The 19,730-nt window shown below is 69.0% G+C and overlaps 1 protein-coding gene across 1 annotated transcript in view; it reads left to right on the forward strand.

The window, feature by feature from the left end:
* Window positions 1-19,730, forward strand: part of EPPK1 (epiplakin 1) — a 30,429-nt gene continuing 10,699 nt past the window's right edge. The window contains exons 1-2 of the mRNA XM_061123899.1: window positions 1-39; window positions 4,247-19,728. Of these exons, the coding sequence (XP_060979882.1) occupies window positions 4,280-19,728 (15,449 nt within the window). The 5' untranslated portion in view covers window positions 1-39; window positions 4,247-4,279. The remainder of the gene's footprint in view (window positions 40-4,246; window positions 19,729-19,730) is intronic.

The following is a 19,730-nucleotide window of genomic DNA, read 5'->3' on the forward strand; positions in this document are numbered from 1 at the left end:
AGGGACTGCGATTGGAGCGCTGCGGCGCCGTCTGGTCAGGTGGGGCCGCACTCACAAGCCTGAGGGGGGTCTCGCCCCGGCCTGCAGGGGCTGGGGTGGAGGCGCGACGCACCTGGGGGTAGCCGGGAGTTCAGGGTCCGGGAGAGCAGGGCGCTGAGGCCCGGCTCCCTCCCAACTAGCCAGGGTGGGCGAGGGGGGGGGTCCCGCCCGTCGGCCCCCAGCTCCCCGCCCCTGCGCAGGTGGGAACGCTGAGGTTCCCCGCCTGGGCGTGGGAGACGTGGCCCGCCGGGCAGGGGTCTCCCCTGCCCCGCGGTTTCCGGGCGGACGGGTGCGCGCCTGGGTGGGGCCCTGCAGGTCCGGTTCCTCCTGCCCGGCCCCTGCCTTGCAGGGCGGGGGGCGTTTGCCGCTGGAGCCAGTCCAAGGGCCCAGGGCGCTCGGCGGTCGGGTTGGCAAACCGACAGGGTGGACGGGCTTCTGGCCCGGTGCTGGGTCAGGGAAGCCAGCACTTACTCTCGGAGGGAGCTCCCTGCCGTTGGGGAGGGTGGCCACAGGGACCCCTGCGTGGCGCCAGCCCCAGGCCCTCTGGAGGCGGGGGCGGGAGGGGCTGTGCGGCAGCCTCCCGCCTCCCAGCCAGGCTTCTGTCTGGCCCCTCATCTCTGCTCCCTGCACCCAGTGCAGGTGGGCGGGATCTGCTGCCTGGTGCGGGCCAAAGGCCAAGGTCACTGCCTCCCTGTGCCAGCCCAGGGCACCTGGCCATTTGGTTCTCTTCTTATCAGGTCCTGGAGAAGGAAATGGCAACCCACTCCAGTATTCTTGCCTGTAGAATGCCATGGACAGAGGAGCCTGGTGGGCTACAGTCCATGGGGTCCCAAAAGAGTCAGATGTGACTGAGCAACTAAACCTTACCAGGTTCAGGAGGACAGCCAGCGAGCCCGTCTGTGACCCCAGCCCAGACTGGTGTGCTGCCCTGGGGGGAGGGCGCTGCCCCACCCTCCTCAAGAATTGTCCTCCTACTTCTTGTCCCCTGGGGTCCCCTGAAGGGGGCCTGCACCCAGGAAGCCCCAGAAGGGGTCCTCCTCTCAGATTCCTGCTCCAGTGCTGGGACTCTGTCGGCCCCTCGCCCAGCTGCAAGAACACCTACGCCTTCTGCCACCACTTCCCGGGACACCTGAGACTGGTCTGCCCAGGGCCCCCACTCCTGAGGCCCCGGACACCCCTCATGCACCCAAATCTGTCTCTCTTGAGCTCCGGACCCCTCTGTCCAGCTGCTTCCACGAGGTCCCCACTTCAGATTCCAGGCCCCCACTCCCAGGCCACTCTCACGTCCTGCCTGATATGGGATCCGGGGGCTCAAACCAGCCCCAAGGTCACTGATGGCCAAGCAGGCCTCGGTCCAGCTGCAGTCACCGGCCGCCCCTGACTGGCCCCATGGTCAGCAGGCCACAGCCCTCTCCCTCTCAGAGCCACCTCTGTGCTCTGAGGTCCTCTTGCTCCTCTGGGCCTCCTTTCTGGCCACTGGCGCGCCCCGACAGCACCGCCCACAGGGCCCACCGGTGGCCCCTGACCCTGTGGCCCAGAAACCCTCCCCTGTTTGCCAGTGGTGAGGTGCCCCCTTCCCTCCCACCCTGTCCCTGCCGGACGGCAGCTGACAGGCGCGGCTCTGGCTGCCTGTAGCCCTGTTTCCCGGGCCCCTCTGGCTAGCCCACACTGTCTGAAGCCAGCCCCGGAGCGAGGCACATGGTATGGGGGAGCGGGCTGGACCCTGGGCAGGCGGGCGGCAGGGCTCCCAGCAGCGAGTGACAGGCTCAGGGATCGGCCTTGGGGGGCTCCCAGGGTGGAAGGCGAGGAGGCTGGGGACAGGGGGACAGGCTGGCCCACGGCGCTGGAAGGAGATGAGGGCACCGCGGCCACAGCAGGTCCTGAACCCCACCGCCCAGGCGCCGTACCCCTCGTCCTGGGGAGCCGTGTAGGGCACGGAGGGCCGATCCCGGCCCCTGCTGCCACTGCGAGTCGGGCCAGGGCCATGGGGCCCACGGTCTCCTCTCGGTGACCCAGTCCTACTCCCCTCGCCCGCCCTCACCCTTGTCCCTGAGTCTCTTCTCTCTGGCTGCGGCTTTGCTGCCAGATGGGCCGGGAGGAGCCCCCTGCAGCACTGGGGCCCAACCCCGCCTTACAGTCCCTCCTCCCGTGGCGAGGTCCGCTCCCCGGCTGGGAGGGTCACCCTTCTTGCACATCTCTGGTTCCTGGACCTGCGTGGCACCCCGCCTGTGAGCTGGGGCAGCTCGGAGCCTTCAGAGCCCCTCACCATGGAGCCCCCTCAGCCGGCCCTGCCTGTGGAGACCCGGGCCTCTCTCAGTCACTCGAAGCCTTTAGTAACCTTTCCCAAAACCTGGATCTTAACCACCCTCCTCTCCCCTCACTGGATGCCTTTGTCCCATCTTCTCAAGGGCCTGATACTACGCCCTGAGCACCCGCCCTCCATGGCCTGCTCACCTTGGGAGAGCTGGACCGCGGCAGTGCTTCTTGGACACTGGTCAGTGGCAGTGGCCGAGGGAGCAAAGATCCAGGCCAGGCCTCCATGTCTGCCCAGTCCCGGCACGAACTCAGACTCAGGGCAGCAGACCAGCTGCTGTGCCACTGGGCGCTGGGCCCCACATCTAGGTGGGGAAGGAGGGAACAGGCTTTTGCCCCGGGGTGGGCCCAGCTGTGGGGCGTGAGGGGCTGAGCAGAGCTTAGGGTGCAAGCTCTGCAGGGCTGGGGTGGGGGAGCTGCTCCCAGGCAGTGGCTTTGGGGCACCACAGAGCTTGAGGCTCCTTGTGAGTCCACTAGGCACAGTGTTCAGGAGGTGCTGGAGGGTCTGGGCTTCGGCTGTGGTCAGGGTGAACGGGGAAATGTCAACAGAGAGGAGGGGCCCCACGCCTGGTGACCCAGAGGTCAGGTAGGTTGAATCTGAAATGCATCTGTCCGGTGTGGTGGCTGGAGCTGAGGTCACCTGAGCGAGCTCACCTGCAGAGTGGGCCAGGGTGTGAGTGGGCTCTGGGCAGTTGGTCAGGAGGTGAGGATGGGTGTAACCGGGCCCAGGACTGAGGGTGTGGTTCTTTGGAACGTGGGTGTGGACTGGCCCCCGGGCGTCTGGGCGGCTTCGAAGCACAGAATTACTCTCCCATAGTCAGGGTGCCAGGGTCTGGGATCCGCACGTCAGCATTTGCTGTTTCTGGGGCCTGAAGCTGCGTGGCCCATCTGCCTCCCTCACGGGGCATCCTCCCCACATTTGTCTCCCGTGAGGACACTGTCATGTTGGGATAAGGCCTCCCTGCACCAGTGTGACTGCGCCCTAACCTATAACGTCATCACATCTGCAAAGATCCTGTTTCTAAATAAGGTCACAGTTGCAGGTGCTGGGGGTTAGGTCTTGGTTAGGTCTTAGATGTGCCTGCTGGGGAGAGGTGACCGGCCAAGCGGTGGAGGAGGGAGGTGTATGGTTGTGGTGGGGCAGAAGGGTCGGCACTGGTCACCGCCACTCAGGGGACCAGGGCCACAGCTGTCGGCTGAGGGGGACGGCCATGGAGGTGCAGGGCGCTGAGCAGCAACCAGGGACCAGCAGGGCCGGGAGACCCGAGCCTGGCCCCACCCGTGGCACCAGCACCCCAGCGTGAGCTCTGGGTCCTCCTGGGCTGCCGAGGCCAGGCATGGGCACAGAGTGGCCATGGGCCAGGGGACACCGGCAGGCTGAGGTGGGATACCCGGGCAGGTCAGAGGATGGGGATCTGGCTGGGAAGCCCAGTGGGGAGCCAGGAGGGAGCAGAGGCCTGAGCAACAGGGGGTCAAGGTGGGGAGGCTGTGGAGGGGTCGCTGGGCAGGGAGCGGGGAAGAGCACCGGCGGTGGAGTCTGCTCCAGGGGTGGTGGGGCAGGGATGGGCCCTGAAGGAGACGGGAGGCGTCTGGAGGCCAAGGGGGCCGGGAGGCCAAGCCCCTGCACCGGGACCCCCAGAGGAGTGGGACGAGGGTGTGGCCAGAAGATGGCCTGTAGGACAAGGCAGATCCCGCGACACCCACAGGCTGTGCTGGGGTCCCAGTGTTCCCATGGCCCCACCTGGGACCCAAGGGTGAGAGGAGGGGCTAAAGTTGGAGGCTGCCCTTCCTTCCTCAGGAGGGCTGGTGGCCAGGGTGGGTCCAGGGTGTGGGGTGGACCTCCCACCTGCCTGGGCTGTTGCAGGGCCTCTAACAGAAGCTTTCCACCCCGCAGGGAACAGAAGTGGTCCTCGCTGAGTTCTGCAAGATGAATGGCCACGCCTCTCCTCCTCGTGACCTCCTAGTCATCGGTGGCACCGGGCCGGCTGCTGTCTCCAAGACCGTGAAGGCCGTGCTGGGAGCTGGCACCCCATCTGTGCCCCAGGCCAGGAGCATCGCCGGGGTGTGGGTGGAGGCCTCGGGCCGGGCCCAGGGTCTCTATGCTGCCATGAAGCAGGGTCTCCTGCCCTCCGGGCTTGGGCTGGCTCTGCTGGAGGCCCAGGCAGCCACAGGGGGCCTGGTGGACCCCACTCAGGGCCAGCTGCTCCCCGTGTCTGAGGCCCTGCAGCAGGGCCTGGTGGGCTTGGAGCTCAAGGAGAAGCTGCTGGCTGCCGAGCGTGCGGCCACTGGGTACCCTGATCCCTATGGGGGCGAGAAGCTGGCCCTCTTCCAGGCCATTAGGAAGGAGGTGGTAGACAGGGCGCTGGGGTGGAACTGGCTGGAGGCCCAGCTGGCCACTGGGGGCCTGGTGGACCCCATCCGGGGGGTGCGTGTGGCCCCCGAGCTGGCCTGCCAGCAGGGCCTCCTGGACCAGGAGACGTGGCATGGGCTGTCAGAGCTGGGGCCCGGCTCGAGCGCCCTGGGCTTCCTGGACCCCAATACACTGGAGCAGCTGCTCTACCGGGAGTTGCTGGGCAGGTGTGTGCAGGCGCCCAGCACAGGGCTGGCCCTACTGCCCCTCAAGGTCACGTTCCATACCCTGGGTGGGGCTGTGAGCTTGGCTGAGCTGCTGGAGGTGGGGATCTTGGACAAGGAGACAGCCCAAGGCCTGCGGGAGGGCCGGCTGGCGGTACCAGATGTGGGTGCCCGCGCTGAGGTGCGGCGTTACCTGCAGGGCACTGGTGGTGTGGCTGGGGTTGTCCTGCTGCCCGCAGGGCACAAGAAGAGCTTCTTCCAGGCCGCGGCCGAGCACCTGCTTCCCACAGGTGCTGTGCTTCTGCTCCTGGAGGCTCAGGCTGCCACCTGCACGCTGGTGGACCCAGCCACTGGCCGGCAGCTGCGGGTGGATGAGGCGGTTCGGGCAGGCCTGGTCACCCCTGAGCTCCACAGGCAGCTCCAGGTGGCAGAGAAGGCAGTGACGGGCTACCACGACCCCTTCAGTGGCACCCACGTTCCCCTTTTCCAGGCCATGAAGAAGGAGTTGGTGGACCAGCCTCTGGCGCTCAGGCTCCTGGACGCCCAGCTGGCCACGGGCGGGCTAGTGTGTCCTGCCCGCCGGCTCCGGCTGCCCATGGACGCTGCCCTGCACCTCGGCTGCCTGGATGAAGAGACTCAGCAGCACCTCTCGAGGGCTGCTGGCTTCTTGGACCCCAGCACGCACGAGAGCCTCAGCTACGGGCAGCTGCTAGCCCGCTGCGTCACTGACCTGGAGACGGGGATGGCATTCCTGCCCATCTCAGCGGGGAGCCCTGGGGAGGAGCCCCAGGGGCCCCCGTTCATCGAGCACAGCACCCGGCAGGTCTTGAGTGCTGCCACGGCCACCGTCTCTGTAGGCAGGTTCCAGGGCCGACCCACGTCGCTCTGGGAGCTGCTCTTTTCCGAGGCGGTCCCTGTGGAGCAGAGGGTGACGCTGATCCAGCAGCACAAGTACGGGGCCCTCTCAGTGGAGGAGCTGGCGGCTGTGCTGAGGGCCACCCATGAGCAGGCTGCAGCCACTGCCAGAACCACCTTTGCTGGGCTCAGGGTCCCCGTGACTCCGGGAGAGCTGCTGAGAGCGGAGATCATTGGCCAGGATGTTTATGAGCAGCTGGAACATGGCCAGACCACGGCCCAGGACGTGGCCAGCTTGGACTCAGTGCAAAGGTACTTGCAAGGCACTGGCTGCATCGCTGGCTTGCTGCTGCCTGGGTCCCAGGAGCCCCTCAGCATCCACGAGGCTTACAGGAAGGGGCTTCTCAGGCCGGGCACGGCACTCATCCTCCTGGAGGCACAGGCAGCCACTGGCTTCATCGTTGATCCCAAAGAGAACAGGAGATACTCCGTGGAGGAGGCGCTGAGGGCTGGCGTCATTGGGCCTGAGATGTTTGCCAAGCTGCTGTCAGCCGAGCGCGCTGTCACCGGCTACACCGACCCTTACACCGGGCAGCAGATCTCCCTCTTCCAGGCCATGAAGAAGGACCTCATTGTGCGTGAGCATGGCATCCGCCTGCTGGAGGCCCAGATCGCCACGGGCGGCGTCATCGACCCCGTGCACAGCCACCGCGTGCCCGTGGACGTGGCCTACCAGCGCGGCTACTTCGACGAGGAGATGAACCGCGTGCTGGAGGACCCCAGCGATGACACCAAGGGCTTCTTTGACCCCAACACGCACGAGAACCTGACGTACATGCAGCTGCTGGAGCGCTGTGTGCATGACCCCGACAAGGGGCTCTATCTGTTGCCACTTAAAAGCGCACGGACCCTGCTGGCAGATGAGGCCACCCGGCAGGCCTTCCGGAGCCTGCTGCTGTCGGTGCAGCATGGGCGGTTCCAGGGACAGAGGGTGTCCGCTTGGGAGTTGGTCAACTCGGAGTACATCAGCGAGGCACGCCGGCGGTGGCTGCTGCAGAGCTTCCGACAGCACCAGATGTCCCTGGAGGAGGTCTCGAAGCTGCTGGAGAGGGAGGTGGAGAGCCAGGCAGACGTCGCCCTCCCCACACTGCAGGGCCGGGTGACCGCCTGCCAGCTCCGGGAGGCTGGTGTTGTCGACCAGGAGGTCCTGGGCCGCGTGCTGGCGGGGACGCTCAGCCCTGAGGCCCTGCTCTGCACAGAGAGCGTCTGCAAGTTCCTGTGCGGCTCAGGCGCCGTGGGTGGCGTGCTCCTGCAGCCCTCTACCCGGCGGCTCAGCCTCTACCAGGCCATGAAGCAGAAGCTGCTGGGGCCAGGAGTGGCCCTGGCTCTGCTGGAGGCCCAGGCAGCCACGGGGGCCATGACCGACCCCCACAGCCTGGAGACCACGTCCTTGGATGAGGCTGTGCGCCGGGGGCTCGTGGGGCCGGAGCTCTACAGCAGGCTGACCTGGGCTGAGTGCGCTGTCACGGGCTTCCCGGACCCCTTTTCTGGAAAGCTGCTGTCCCTGTTCCAGGCCATGAAGAAGGGCCTTGTCCCTGCGGAGCAGGCCATCCGCCTCCTGGAGGCCCAGGTGGCCACGGGCGGGGTCATTGACCCCACCAGCCACCACCACCTCCCCATGCTCATGGCCTTGCAGCGTGGCTACATTGACCAGGAGGTGGTGTTGGCCTTGTCCGACTCCAAGACCTTCCCCACGCCTGACGGCAGGGGACACACCAGCTATGCCCAGCTTCTGGAGCAGTGTGTAAGGGATGAGGCCTCTGGCCTTCACTTTTTGCCCCTGCCGGAAAGTGCCCCTACGGTCCCCACAGATGAGCAGGTGCGGAAGACCCTGAAGGCCATGCAGGGGGCTGAAGACGGCACGTCCCTCTGGGAGCTGCTGGAGTCCTGCCACTTCACTAAGGAGCAGCGGAGGGGCTTCCTGGAGGACTTCAGGGAGGGGAGGATCACGACACAGCAGCTGCAGGTGGCCGTGCAGAGGCAGGTGCAGGAGGCAGAGCTCTTGGCGAGGGCCCATGTCACACTGCCCGGCCCCCGCGGCGGGGTGCCCGCCGTCTGGCTGCTAGATGCTGGCGTCATCACCCGGGAGACCCTGGAGGCGCTGGCACAGGGCATGCAGTCGCCTGCTGAGGTCGCTGAGCAGCCGACGGTGCGGGCCTGCCTCTGGGGCACGGGCTGTGTGGCCGGGGTGCTGCTGCAGCCCTCAGGGGCCAAGGTGAGCATTGCCCAGGCTGTGAGGGATGGCCTCCTGCCCGCTGGCCTGGGGCAGAGACTACTGGAGGCCCAGGTGGTGTCTGGCTCTCTTGTGGATCCTTTGACCAACCAGAGACTGTCGGTGGAGGAGGCGGTCAAGGCTGGCCTGGTGGCCGGGGCACTGAGTGAGCAGCTCCAGCAGGTTGAGAGGGCAGTGGCAGGGTACATGGACCCCTGCTCGGGAGGCTCCCTCTCACTGTGGCAGGCGGTGGAGAAAGGGCTCGTGCCTCGGAGCGAGGGCCTCCCGCTCCTGCAGGCGCAGCTGGCCACAGGGGGTGTGGTGGACCCCTTCTACGGGGTGCACCTGCCCCAGGTGGCAGCCTTCAGGCTCGGCCTCCTGGATGAGCAGACAAGCAGTACGCTGACCTCAACGGATGAGGACAGCAAGTTCTTCTTCGACCCAGGCACACGGGACAAGGTGACCTACGGACAGCTCAAGGAGCGCTGTGTCCTGGATGCCGACACTGGCTTGTGGCTGCTGCCACTCCCCCAGGACATGGTGCTAGAGGTGGATGACCACACAGCAGTGGCCCTGAGGGCCATGAAGGTGCCGGTTGGGGCAGGGAGGTTCAGAGGGCTCAGCATCTCACTCTGGGACCTGCTGCATTCAGAGTATGTAGGGCTCCACAAGCGGCGGGAGCTGGCAGCACTCTGCCAGTCTGGGAGGGCCACGGCCCTGCGGCAAGTGGTCACTGCGGTCACCACCTTAGTTGAGGCCTCAGAGAGACAGCCCTCACAGGCCACCTTCAGGGGTCTCCGGAAGCAGCTGTCAGCCAACGACCTGTTCAGGTCCCAGCTGATCGACAAGAAGACGCTAGATGAGCTGAGTCAAGGGAAGAGGACCGTGCAGGAGGTGGCAGAGATGGACCACGTGCGGCGGTACTTGCAAGGGGGTAGCTTCATCGCCGGGGTCCTCATCCAGGACACCAAGGAGAAGATGAGCATCTCAGAGGCTCTGAGAAGAAACGTCCTGCGGCCAGGCACGGCCCTGGTGCTGCTGGAGGCACAGGCGGCCACTGGCTTCCTCATTGACCCTGTGGAGAACTGCAAGCTGACTGTGCAGGAGGCGTTCGCGGCCGGGATGTTTGGCAGGGAAACCTACCAGAAGCTGCTGTCGGCCGAGCGCGCGGTCACCGGCTACACCGACCCCTACACTGGGGAGCAGATCTCCCTCTTCCAGGCCATGAAGAAGGACCTCATCGTGCGCGAGCACGGCATCCGCCTGCTGGAGGCCCAGATCGCCACGGGCGGCATCATCGACCCCGTGCACAGCCACCGCGTGCCCGTGGACGTGGCCTACCAGCGCGGCTACTTCGACGAGGAGATGAACCGCGTGCTGGAGGACCCCAGCGACGACACCAAGGGCTTCTTCGACCCCAACACGCACGAGAACCTCACATACATGCAGCTGCTGGAGCGCTGTGTGGAGGACCCTGAGACAGGGCTCTACATGCTGCAAGTCGTAAAGAAAGGAGAAACCTATGTGTACATTGATGAAGCCACAAGGCAAGCCCTGCAGTCAAAAACTACTGAAATGCTCGTGGGCATGTTTGCTCAGCAGGTGGTCTCCTTCTGGGACCTGCTGTCCTCACCGTACTTCACGGAGGAAAGGAAGAAAGAGCTTGTCCAGGGGTACAAAGCTGGGAACGTCAGCTTAGAGCAGCTGCTGAAGGTCATCACCACAACGGTCGAAGAAACAGAACAGCAAAACAAGGGCATCAGGCTGGCAGCCATTGGAGGAGAGGTGACGGCTGCAGAGCTATTTAACTCAGGAATCATTGATAAGAAGACACTGGATGCGCTACACAATGAGGGAGCGGGGGGAAAGGACCTCTGCTGCCTGCCGCACGTGAAGGTCTACCTGGAAGGCAGCGGCTGCATCGCAGGGCTGACCGTGCCCTCCACCCATGAGGTGCTGAGCTTCTATGAGGCCAGCAGGAAAGGGCTTATCCCCACGGGATTTGCAGCCCACCTGCTGGAGGCTCAGGCGGCCACGGGATTCCTGCTGGACCCCCACAGCCACCAGAGGCTCTCTGTGGATGATGCTGTGGCCGCTGGCCTGGTGGGTGAGGAACTGCAGGAGAGACTCCTAAATGCTGAGAAGGCCGCCAGGGGATACACAGACCCAGACACAGGACACACCATGTCCTTGTTCCAGGCAATGCAGAGGAAGCTGGTGAAACGGGAGTTGGCGCTCAGACTGCTTGAGGTGCAGGTGGCCACAGGGGGCGTCATGGACCCGCAGCACCACCACCGGCTTCCACTGGACGCTGCCTACAAACGCGGCTGTCTGGACCAGGACACGTACCCACTGGTGGCAGAGCAGAAGTGTATGAATAAACGGTTTGTGGATCCCAACACTCAGGAGAAGGTGACTTACCAGGAACTGCAGGAGAGGAGCCGCCGAGATGAGAAGACCGGCTGGGCTCTGTTCCCAGTGCTCAAGGATAAAGAGGAATCCCAGTTCATCGATGAGAACACTAGACGAGCGCTTGAGGCTGAGCGGGTAGAAGTGATGGTGGGGCGGTTTAAAGGTCACAGGCCATCAGTCTGGGAATTGCTGAATTCTGAATACGTGACAGAGGACAAAAAACTAGAGTTAGTACAAAAATACAAGAGGGACACAGCACATGCATTAGAAAAGGTGGTAAAAGTGATCTTTGAGATAATCGGTGAGAAAGAAAAGAACAATAAGCAGCTATGGTTCAGAGGTATCAGGAAACAGATCACAGCTTCGGAGCTGCTGACTTCATCCATCATAAGCGAGGAGACGCTGCAGGCCTTGGAGTCCGGGCAGGCCTCTGTGGATGCTGTCACAAAGAACGAGGTGGTGAGGCGATACCTAGAGGGCACCGGGTGCATCGCGGGCGTGCTGGTCCCCGCCAAGGACGAGCCCGGGCGCCAGGAGAAGATGAGCATCTACCAGGCCATGTGGAAGGGCGTCCTGCGGCCGGGCACGGCCCTGGTGCTGCTGGAGGCGCAGGCGGCCACGGGCTTCGTCATCGACCCCGTGCGCAACCAGAAGCTGTCCGTGGAGGAGGCGGTGGCCGCGGGCGTGGTGGGCGGCGAGCTCCAGGAGAAGCTGCTGTCGGCCGAGCGCGCGGTCACCGGCTACACCGACCCCTACACCGGGCAGCAGATCTCCCTCTTCCAGGCCATGAAGAAGGACCTCATCGTGCGCGAGCACGGCATCCGCCTGCTGGAGGCCCAGATCGCCACGGGCGGCGTCATCGACCCCGTGCACAGCCACCGCGTGCCCGTGGACGTGGCCTACCAGCGCGGCTACTTCGACGAGGAGATGAACCGCGTGCTGGAGGACCCCAGCGACGACACCAAGGGCTTCTTCGACCCCAACACGCACGAGAACCTCACCTACGTGCAGCTGCTGCGGCGCTGCGTGCGCGACCCCGACACGGGGCTCTACATGCTGCAGCTGGCCGGCCGGGGCTCCGCCCTCCACCAGCTGGGCGAGGAGCTGCGCGCCGCCCTGCGCGACACCCGCGTGACGCTGGGCGCGGGCCTCCCGCGGGGCCAGCCCGTCTCCGTGTGGGAGCTCCTCTTCTACCGCGAGGTGTCCGAGAGTCAGCGGCAGGACCTGCTGTGCCGGTACCGGGCGGGCTCGCTGACCGCGCGGGAGGTGGGCGCCGCCCTCGCCTCGCTGCTGGCCGAGGCCGAGGCCGAGGCCGAGGCTGGGGTCGCGCGCCCCGGCGCCCCGGACCCTCGGGGGGCGCTGCGTGCCGCCACCATGGAGGTCCGGCTGGGCCGCCTGCGGGGGCCCGCGGTGCCCGTGTGGGACGTGCTGGACTCCGGCTACGTGAGCGCCGCCACGCGGGAGCAGCTGCTGGCCCAGTTCGGGTCGGGGACGCTGGGCTTGCCCGCGCTGACCCGCAGGCTGACCACCATCATCGAGGAGGCTGAGGCGGCCCACGGGACCGAGCCCGCCCTCTCCCAAGGGGGCGGAGCCTCCGGGCAGCGGGCCGCCGCGGGGCCGTCCCCTGGCCAGGACGCCGACGCCGCCGCCGCCGCCGCCGCCGCCGCCAGGGCCCTGCTGGAGCAGGCCCTGCGCGCCGCCACCATGGAGGTGCGCGTCGGGCGGTTCCAGGGCCGGCCCGTCTCCGTGTGGGAGGTCCTCTTCTCCTCCTACCTGAGCCAGGCCCGCCGGGACGAGCTGCTGGCCCAGCACGCGGCCGGCGCCCTGGCCCTGCCCGCCCTGGTCGCCGTCCTCACCCAGCTCATCGAGGAGACGGAGGAGCGGCTGAGCAAGGTGTCCTTCCGGGGCCTGAGGCGCCAGGTGTCGGCCTCCGAGCTGCACACGTCCGGGATCCTGGGCCCCGAGACCCTGCGGGACCTGGCCCAGGGCACCAAGACCCTGCAGGAGGTGACGGAGATGGACTCGGTGAAGCGCTACCTGGAGGGCACCAGCTGCATCGCGGGCGTGCTGGTCCCCGCCAAGGACGAGCCCGGGCGCCAGGAGAAGATGAGCATCTACCAGGCCATGTGGAAGGGCGTCCTGCGGCCGGGCACGGCCCTGGTGCTGCTGGAGGCGCAGGCGGCCACGGGCTTCGTCATCGACCCCGTGCGCAACCAGAAGCTGTCCGTGGAGGAGGCGGTGGCCGCGGGCGTGGTGGGCGGCGAGCTCCAGGAGAAGCTGCTGTCGGCCGAGCGCGCGGTCACCGGCTACACCGACCCCTACACCGGGCAGCAGATCTCCCTCTTCCAGGCCATGAAGAAGGACCTCATCGTGCGCGAGCACGGCATCCGCCTGCTGGAGGCCCAGATCGCCACGGGCGGCGTCATCGACCCCGTGCACAGCCACCGCGTGCCCGTGGACGTGGCCTACCAGCGCGGCTACTTCGACGAGGAGATGAACCGCGTGCTGGAGGACCCCAGTGACGACACCAAGGGCTTCTTCGACCCCAACACGCACGAGAACCTCACCTACGTGCAGCTGCTGCGGCGCTGCGTGCGCGACCCCGACACGGGGCTCTACATGCTGCAGCTGGCCGGCCGGGGCTCCGCCCTCCACCAGCTGGGCGAGGAGCTGCGCGCCGCCCTGCGCGACACCCGCGTGACGCTGGGCGCGGGCCTCCCGCGGGGCCAGCCCGTCTCCGTGTGGGAGCTCCTCTTCTACCGCGAGGTGTCCGAGAGTCAGCGGCAGGACCTGCTGTGCCGGTACCGGGCGGGCTCGCTGACCGCGCGGGAGGTGGGCGCCGCCCTCGCCTCGCTGCTGGCCGAGGCCGAGGCCGAGGCCGAGGCTGGGGTCGCGCGCCCCGGCGCCCCGGACCCTCGGGGGGCGCTGCGTGCCGCCACCATGGAGGTCCGGCTGGGCCGCCTGCGGGGGCCCGCGGTGCCCGTGTGGGACGTGCTGGACTCCGGCTACGTGAGCGCCGCCACGCGGGAGCAGCTGCTGGCCCAGTTCGGGTCGGGGACGCTGGGCTTGCCCGCGCTGACCCGCAGGCTGACCACCATCATCGAGGAGGCTGAGGCGGCCCACGGGACCGAGCCCGCCCTCTCCCAAGGGGGCGGAGCCTCCGGGCAGCGGGCCGCCGCGGGGCCGTCCCCTGGCCAGGACGCCGACGCCGCCGCCGCCAGGGCCCTGCTGGAGCAGGCCCTGCGCGCCGCCACCATGGAGGTGCGCGTCGGGCGGTTCCAGGGCCGGCCCGTCTCCGTGTGGGAGGTCCTCTTCTCCTCCTACCTGAGCCAGGCCCGCCGGGACGAGCTGCTGGCCCAGCACGCGGCCGGCGCCCTGGCCCTGCCCGCCCTGGTCGCCGTCCTCACCCAGCTCATCGAGGAGACGGAGGAGCGGCTGAGCAAGGTGTCCTTCCGGGGCCTGAGGCGCCAGGTGTCGGCCTCCGAGCTGCACACGTCCGGGATCCTGGGCCCCGAGACCCTGCGGGACCTGGCCCAGGGCACCAAGACCCTGCAGGAGGTGACGGAGATGGACTCGGTGAAGCGCTACCTGGAGGGCACCAGCTGCATCGCGGGCGTGCTGGTCCCCGCCAAGGACGAGCCCGGGCGCCAGGAGAAGATGAGCATCTACCAGGCCATGTGGAAGGGCGTCCTGCGGCCGGGCACGGCCCTGGTGCTGCTGGAGGCGCAGGCGGCCACGGGCTTCGTCATCGACCCCGTGCGCAACCAGAAGCTGTCCGTGGAGGAGGCGGTGGCCGCGGGCGTGGTGGGCGGCGAGCTCCAGGAGAAGCTGCTGTCGGCCGAGCGCGCGGTCACCGGCTACACCGACCCCTACACCGGGCAGCAGATCTCCCTCTTCCAGGCCATGAAGAAGGACCTCATCGTGCGCGAGCACGGCATCCGCCTGCTGGAGGCCCAGATCGCCACGGGCGGCGTCATCGACCCCGTGCACAGCCACCGCGTGCCCGTGGACGTGGCCTACCAGCGCGGCTACTTCGACGAGGAGATGAACCGCGTGCTGGAGGACCCCAGCGACGACACCAAGGGCTTCTTCGACCCCAACACGCACGAGAACCTCACCTACGTGCAGCTGCTGCGGCGCTGCGTGCGCGACCCCGACACGGGGCTCTACATGCTGCAGCTGGCCGGCCGGGGCTCCGCCCTCCACCAGCTGGGCGAGGAGCTGCGCGCCGCCCTGCGCGACACCCGCGTGACGCTGGGCGCGGGCCTCCCGCGGGGCCAGCCCGTCTCCGTGTGGGAGCTCCTCTTCTACCGCGAGGTGTCCGAGAGTCAGCGGCAGGACCTGCTGTGCCGGTACCGGGCGGGCTCGCTGACCGCGCGGGAGGTGGGCGCCGCCCTCGCCTCGCTGCTGGCCGAGGCCGAGGCCGAGGCCGAGGCTGGGGTCGCGCGCCCCGGCGCCCCGGACCCTCGGGGGGCGCTGCGTGCCGCCACCATGGAGGTCCGGCTGGGCCGCCTGCGGGGGCCCGCGGTGCCCGTGTGGGACGTGCTGGACTCCGGCTACGTGAGCGCCGCCACGCGGGAGCAGCTGCTGGCCCAGTTCGGGTCGGGGACGCTGGGCTTGCCCGCGCTGACCCGCAGGCTGACCACCATCATCGAGGAGGCTGAGGCGGCCCACGGGACCGAGCCCGCCCTCTCCCAAGGGGGCGGAGCCTCCGGGCAGCGGGCCGCCGCGGGGCCGTCCCCTGGCCAGGACGCCGACGCCGCCGCCGCCAGGGCCCTGCTGGAGCAGGCCCTGCGCGCCGCCACCATGGAGGTGCGCGTCGGGCGGTTCCAGGGCCGGCCCGTCTCCGTGTGGGAGGTCCTCTTCTCCTCCTACCTGAGCCAGGCCCGCCGGGACGAGCTGCTGGCCCAGCACGCGGCCGGCGCCCTGGCCCTGCCCGCCCTGGTCGCCGTCCTCACCCAGCTCATCGAGGAGACGGAGGAGCGGCTGAGCAAGGTGTCCTTCCGGGGCCTGAGGCGCCAGGTGTCGGCCTCCGAGCTGCACACGTCCGGGATCCTGGGCCCCGAGACCCTGCGGGACCTGGCCCAGGGCACCAAGACCCTGCAGGAGGTGACGGAGATGGACTCGGTGAAGCGCTACCTGGAGGGCACCAGCTGCATCGCGGGCGTGCTGGTCCCCGCCAAGGACGAGCCCGGGCGCCAGGAGAAGATGAGCATCTACCAGGCCATGTGGAAGGGCGTCCTGCGGCCGGGCACGGCCCTGGTGCTGCTGGAGGCGCAGGCGGCCACGGGCTTCGTCATCGACCCCGTGCGCAACCAGAAGCTGTCCGTGGAGGAGGCGGTGGCCGCGGGCGTGGTGGGCGGCGAGCTCCAGGAGAAGCTGCTGTCGGCCGAGCGCGCGGTCACCGGCTACACCGACCCCTACACCGGGCAGCAGATCTCCCTCTTCCAGGCCATGAAGAAGGACCTCATCGTGCGCGAGCACGGCATCCGCCTGCTGGAGGCCCAGATCGCCACGGGCGGCGTCATCGACCCCGTGCACAGCCACCGCGTGCCCGTGGACGTGGCCTACCAGCGCGGCTACTTCGACGAGGAGATGAACCGCGTGCTGGAGGACCCCAGCGACGACACCAAGGGCTTCTTCGACCCCAACACGCACGAGAACCTCACCTACGTGCAGCTGCTGCGGCGCTGCGTGCGCGACCCCGACACGGGGCTCTACATGCTGCAGCTGGCCGGCCGGGGCTCCGCCCTCCACCAGCTGGGCGAGGAGCTGCGCGCCGCCCTGCGCGACACCCGCGTGACGCTGGGCGCGGGCCTCCCGCGGGGCCAGCCCGTCTCCGTGTGGGAGCTCCTCTTCTACCGCGAGGTGTCCGAGAGTCAGCGGCAGGACCTGCTGTGCCGGTACCGGGCGGGCTCGCTGACCGCGCGGGAGGTGGGCGCCGCCCTCGCCTCGCTGCTGGCCGAGGCCGAGGCCGAGGCCGAGGCTGGGGTCGCGCGCCCCGGCGCCCCGGACCCTCGGGGGGCGCTGCGTGCCGCCACCATGGAGGTCCGGCTGGGCCGCCTGCGGGGGCCCGCGGTGCCCGTGTGGGACGTGCTGGACTCCGGCTACGTGAGCGCCGCCACGCGGGAGCAGCTGCTGGCCCAGTTCGGGTCGGGGACGCTGGGCTTGCCCGCGCTGACCCGCAGGCTGACCACCATCATCGAGGAGGCTGAGGCGGCCCACGGGACCGAGCCCGCCCTCTCCCAAGGGGGCGGAGCCTCCGGGCAGCGGGCCGCCGCGGGGCCGTCCCCTGGCCAGGACGCCGACGCCGCCGCCGCCGCCGCCGCCGCCGCCAGGGCCCTGCTGGAGCAGGCCCTGCGCGCCGCCACCATGGAGGTGCGCGTCGGGCGGTTCCAGGGCCGGCCCGTCTCCGTGTGGGAGGTCCTCTTCTCCTCCTACCTGAGCCAGGCCCGCCGGGACGAGCTGCTGGCCCAGCACGCGGCCGGCGCCCTGGCCCTGCCCGCCCTGGTCGCCGTCCTCACCCAGCTCATCGAGGAGACGGAGGAGCGGCTGAGCAAGGTGTCCTTCCGGGGCCTGAGGCGCCAGGTGTCGGCCTCCGAGCTGCACACGTCCGGGATCCTGGGCCCCGAGACCCTGCGGGACCTGGCCCAGGGCACCAAGACCCTGCAGGAGGTGACGGAGATGGACTCGGTGAAGCGCTACCTGGAGGGCACCAGCTGCATCGCGGGCGTGCTGGTCCCCGCCAAGGACGAGCCCGGGCGCCAGGAGAAGATGAGCATCTACCAGGCCATGTGGAAGGGCGTCCTGCGGCCGGGCACGGCCCTGGTGCTGCTGGAGGCGCAGGCGGCCACGGGCTTCGTCATCGACCCCGTGCGCAACCAGAAGCTGTCCGTGGAGGAGGCGGTGGCCGCGGGCGTGGTGGGCGGCGAGCTCCAGGAGAAGCTGCTGTCGGCCGAGCGCGCGGTCACCGGCTACACCGACCCCTACACCGGGCAGCAGATCTCCCTCTTCCAGGCCATGAAGAAGGACCTCATCGTGCGCGAGCACGGCATCCGCCTGCTGGAGGCCCAGATCGCCACGGGCGGCGTCATCGACCCCGTGCACAGCCACCGCGTGCCCGTGGACGTGGCCTACCAGCGCGGCTACTTCGACGAGGAGATGAACCGCGTGCTGGAGGACCCCAGTGACGACACCAAGGGCTTCTTCGACCCCAACACGCACGAGAACCTCACCTACGTGCAGCTGCTGCGGCGCTGCGTGCGCGACCCCGACACGGGGCTCTACATGCTGCAGCTGGCCGGCCGGGGCTCCGCCCTCCACCAGCTGGGCGAGGAGCTGCGCGCCGCCCTGCGCGACACCCGCGTGACGCTGGGCGCGGGCCTCCCGCGGGGCCAGCCCGTCTCCGTGTGGGAGCTCCTCTTCTACCGCGAGGTGTCCGAGAGTCAGCGGCAGGACCTGCTGTGCCGGTACCGGGCGGGCTCGCTGACCGCGCGGGAGGTGGGCGCCGCCCTCGCCTCGCTGCTGGCCGAGGCCGAGGCCGAGGCCGAGGCTGGGGTCGCGCGCCCCGGCGCCCCGGACCCTCGGGGGGCGCTGCGTGCCGCCACCATGGAGGTCCGGCTGGGCCGCCTGCGGGGGCCCGCGGTGCCCGTGTGGGACGTGCTGGACTCCGGCTACGTGAGCGCCGCCACGCGGGAGCAGCTGCTGGCCCAGTTCGGGTCGGGGACGCTGGGCTTGCCCGCGCTGACCCGCAGGCTGACCACCATCATCGAGGAGGCTGAGGCGGCCCACGGGACCGAGCCCGCCCTCTCCCAAGGGGGCGGAGCCTCCGGGCAGCGGGCCGCCGCGGGGCCGTCCCCTGGCCAGGACGCCGACGCCGCCGCCGCCAGGGCCCTGCTGGAGCAGGCCCTGCGCGCCGCCACCATGGAGGTGCGCGTCGGGCGGTTCCAGGGCCGGCCCGTCTCCGTGTGGGAGGTCCTCTTCTCCTCCTACCTGAGCCAGGCCCGCCGGGACGAGCTGCTGGCCCAGCACGCGGCCGGCGCCCTGGCCCTGCCCGCCCTGGTCGCCGTCCTCACCCAGCTCATCGAGGAGACGGAGGAGCGGCTGAGCAAGGTGTCCTTCCGGGGCCTGAGGCGCCAGGTGTCGGCCTCCGAGCTGCACACGTCCGGGATCCTGGGCCCCGAGACCCTGCGGGACCTGGCCCAGGGCACCAAGACCCTGCAGGAGGTGACGGAGATGGACTCGGTGAAGCGCTACCTGGAGGGCACCAGCTGCATCGCGGGCGTGCTGGTCCCCGCCAAGGACGAGCCCGGGCGCCAGGAGAAGATGAGCATCTACCAGGCCATGTGGAAGGGCGTCCTGCGGCCGGGCACGGCCCTGGTGCTGCTGGAGGCGCAGGCGGCCACGGGCTTCGTCATCGACCCCGTGCGCAACCAGAAGCTGTCCGTGGAGGAGGCGGTGGCCGCGGGCGTGGTGGGCGGCGAGCTCCAGGAGAAGCTGCTGTCGGCCGAGCGCGCGGTCACCGGCTACACCGACCCCTACACCGGGCAGCAGATCTCCCTCTTCCAGGCCATGAAGAAGGACCTCATCGTGCGCGAGCACGGCATCCGCCTGCTGGAGGCCCAGATCGCCACGGGCGGCGTCATCGACCCCGTGCACAGCCACCGCGTGCCCGTGGACGTGGCCTACCAGCGCGGCTACTTCGACGAGGAGATGAACCGCGTGCTGGAGGACCCCAGTGACGACACCAAGGGCTTCTTCGACCCCAACACGCACGAGAACCTCACCTACGTGCAGCTGCTGCGGCGCTGCGTGCGCGACCCCGACACGGGGCTCTACATGCTGCAGCTGGCCGGCCGGGGCTCCGCCCTCCACCAGCTGGGCGAGGAGCTGCGCGCCGCCCTGCGCGACACCCGCGTGACGCTGGGCGCGGGCCTCCCGCGGGGCCAGCCCGTCTCCGTGTGGGAGCTCCTCTTCTACCGCGAGGTGTCCGAGAGTCAGCGGCAGGACCTGCTGTGCCGGTACCGGGCGGGCTCGCTGACCGCGCGGGAGGTGGGCGCCGCCCTCGCCTCGCTGCTGGCCGAGGCCGAGGCCGAGGCCGAGGCTGGGGTCGCGCGCCCCGGCGCCCCGGACCCTCGGGGGGCGCTGCGTGCCGCCACCATGGAGGTCCGGCTGGGCCGCCTGCGGGGGCCCGCGGTGCCCGTGTGGGACGTGCTGGACTCCGGCTACGTGAGCGCCGCCACGCGGGAGCAGCTGCTGGCCCAGT

This window comes from Dama dama, chromosome 21 (assembly GCF_033118175.1).
Source record: "Dama dama isolate Ldn47 chromosome 21, ASM3311817v1, whole genome shotgun sequence".
Taxonomy (NCBI): domain Eukaryota; kingdom Metazoa; phylum Chordata; class Mammalia; order Artiodactyla; family Cervidae; genus Dama; species Dama dama.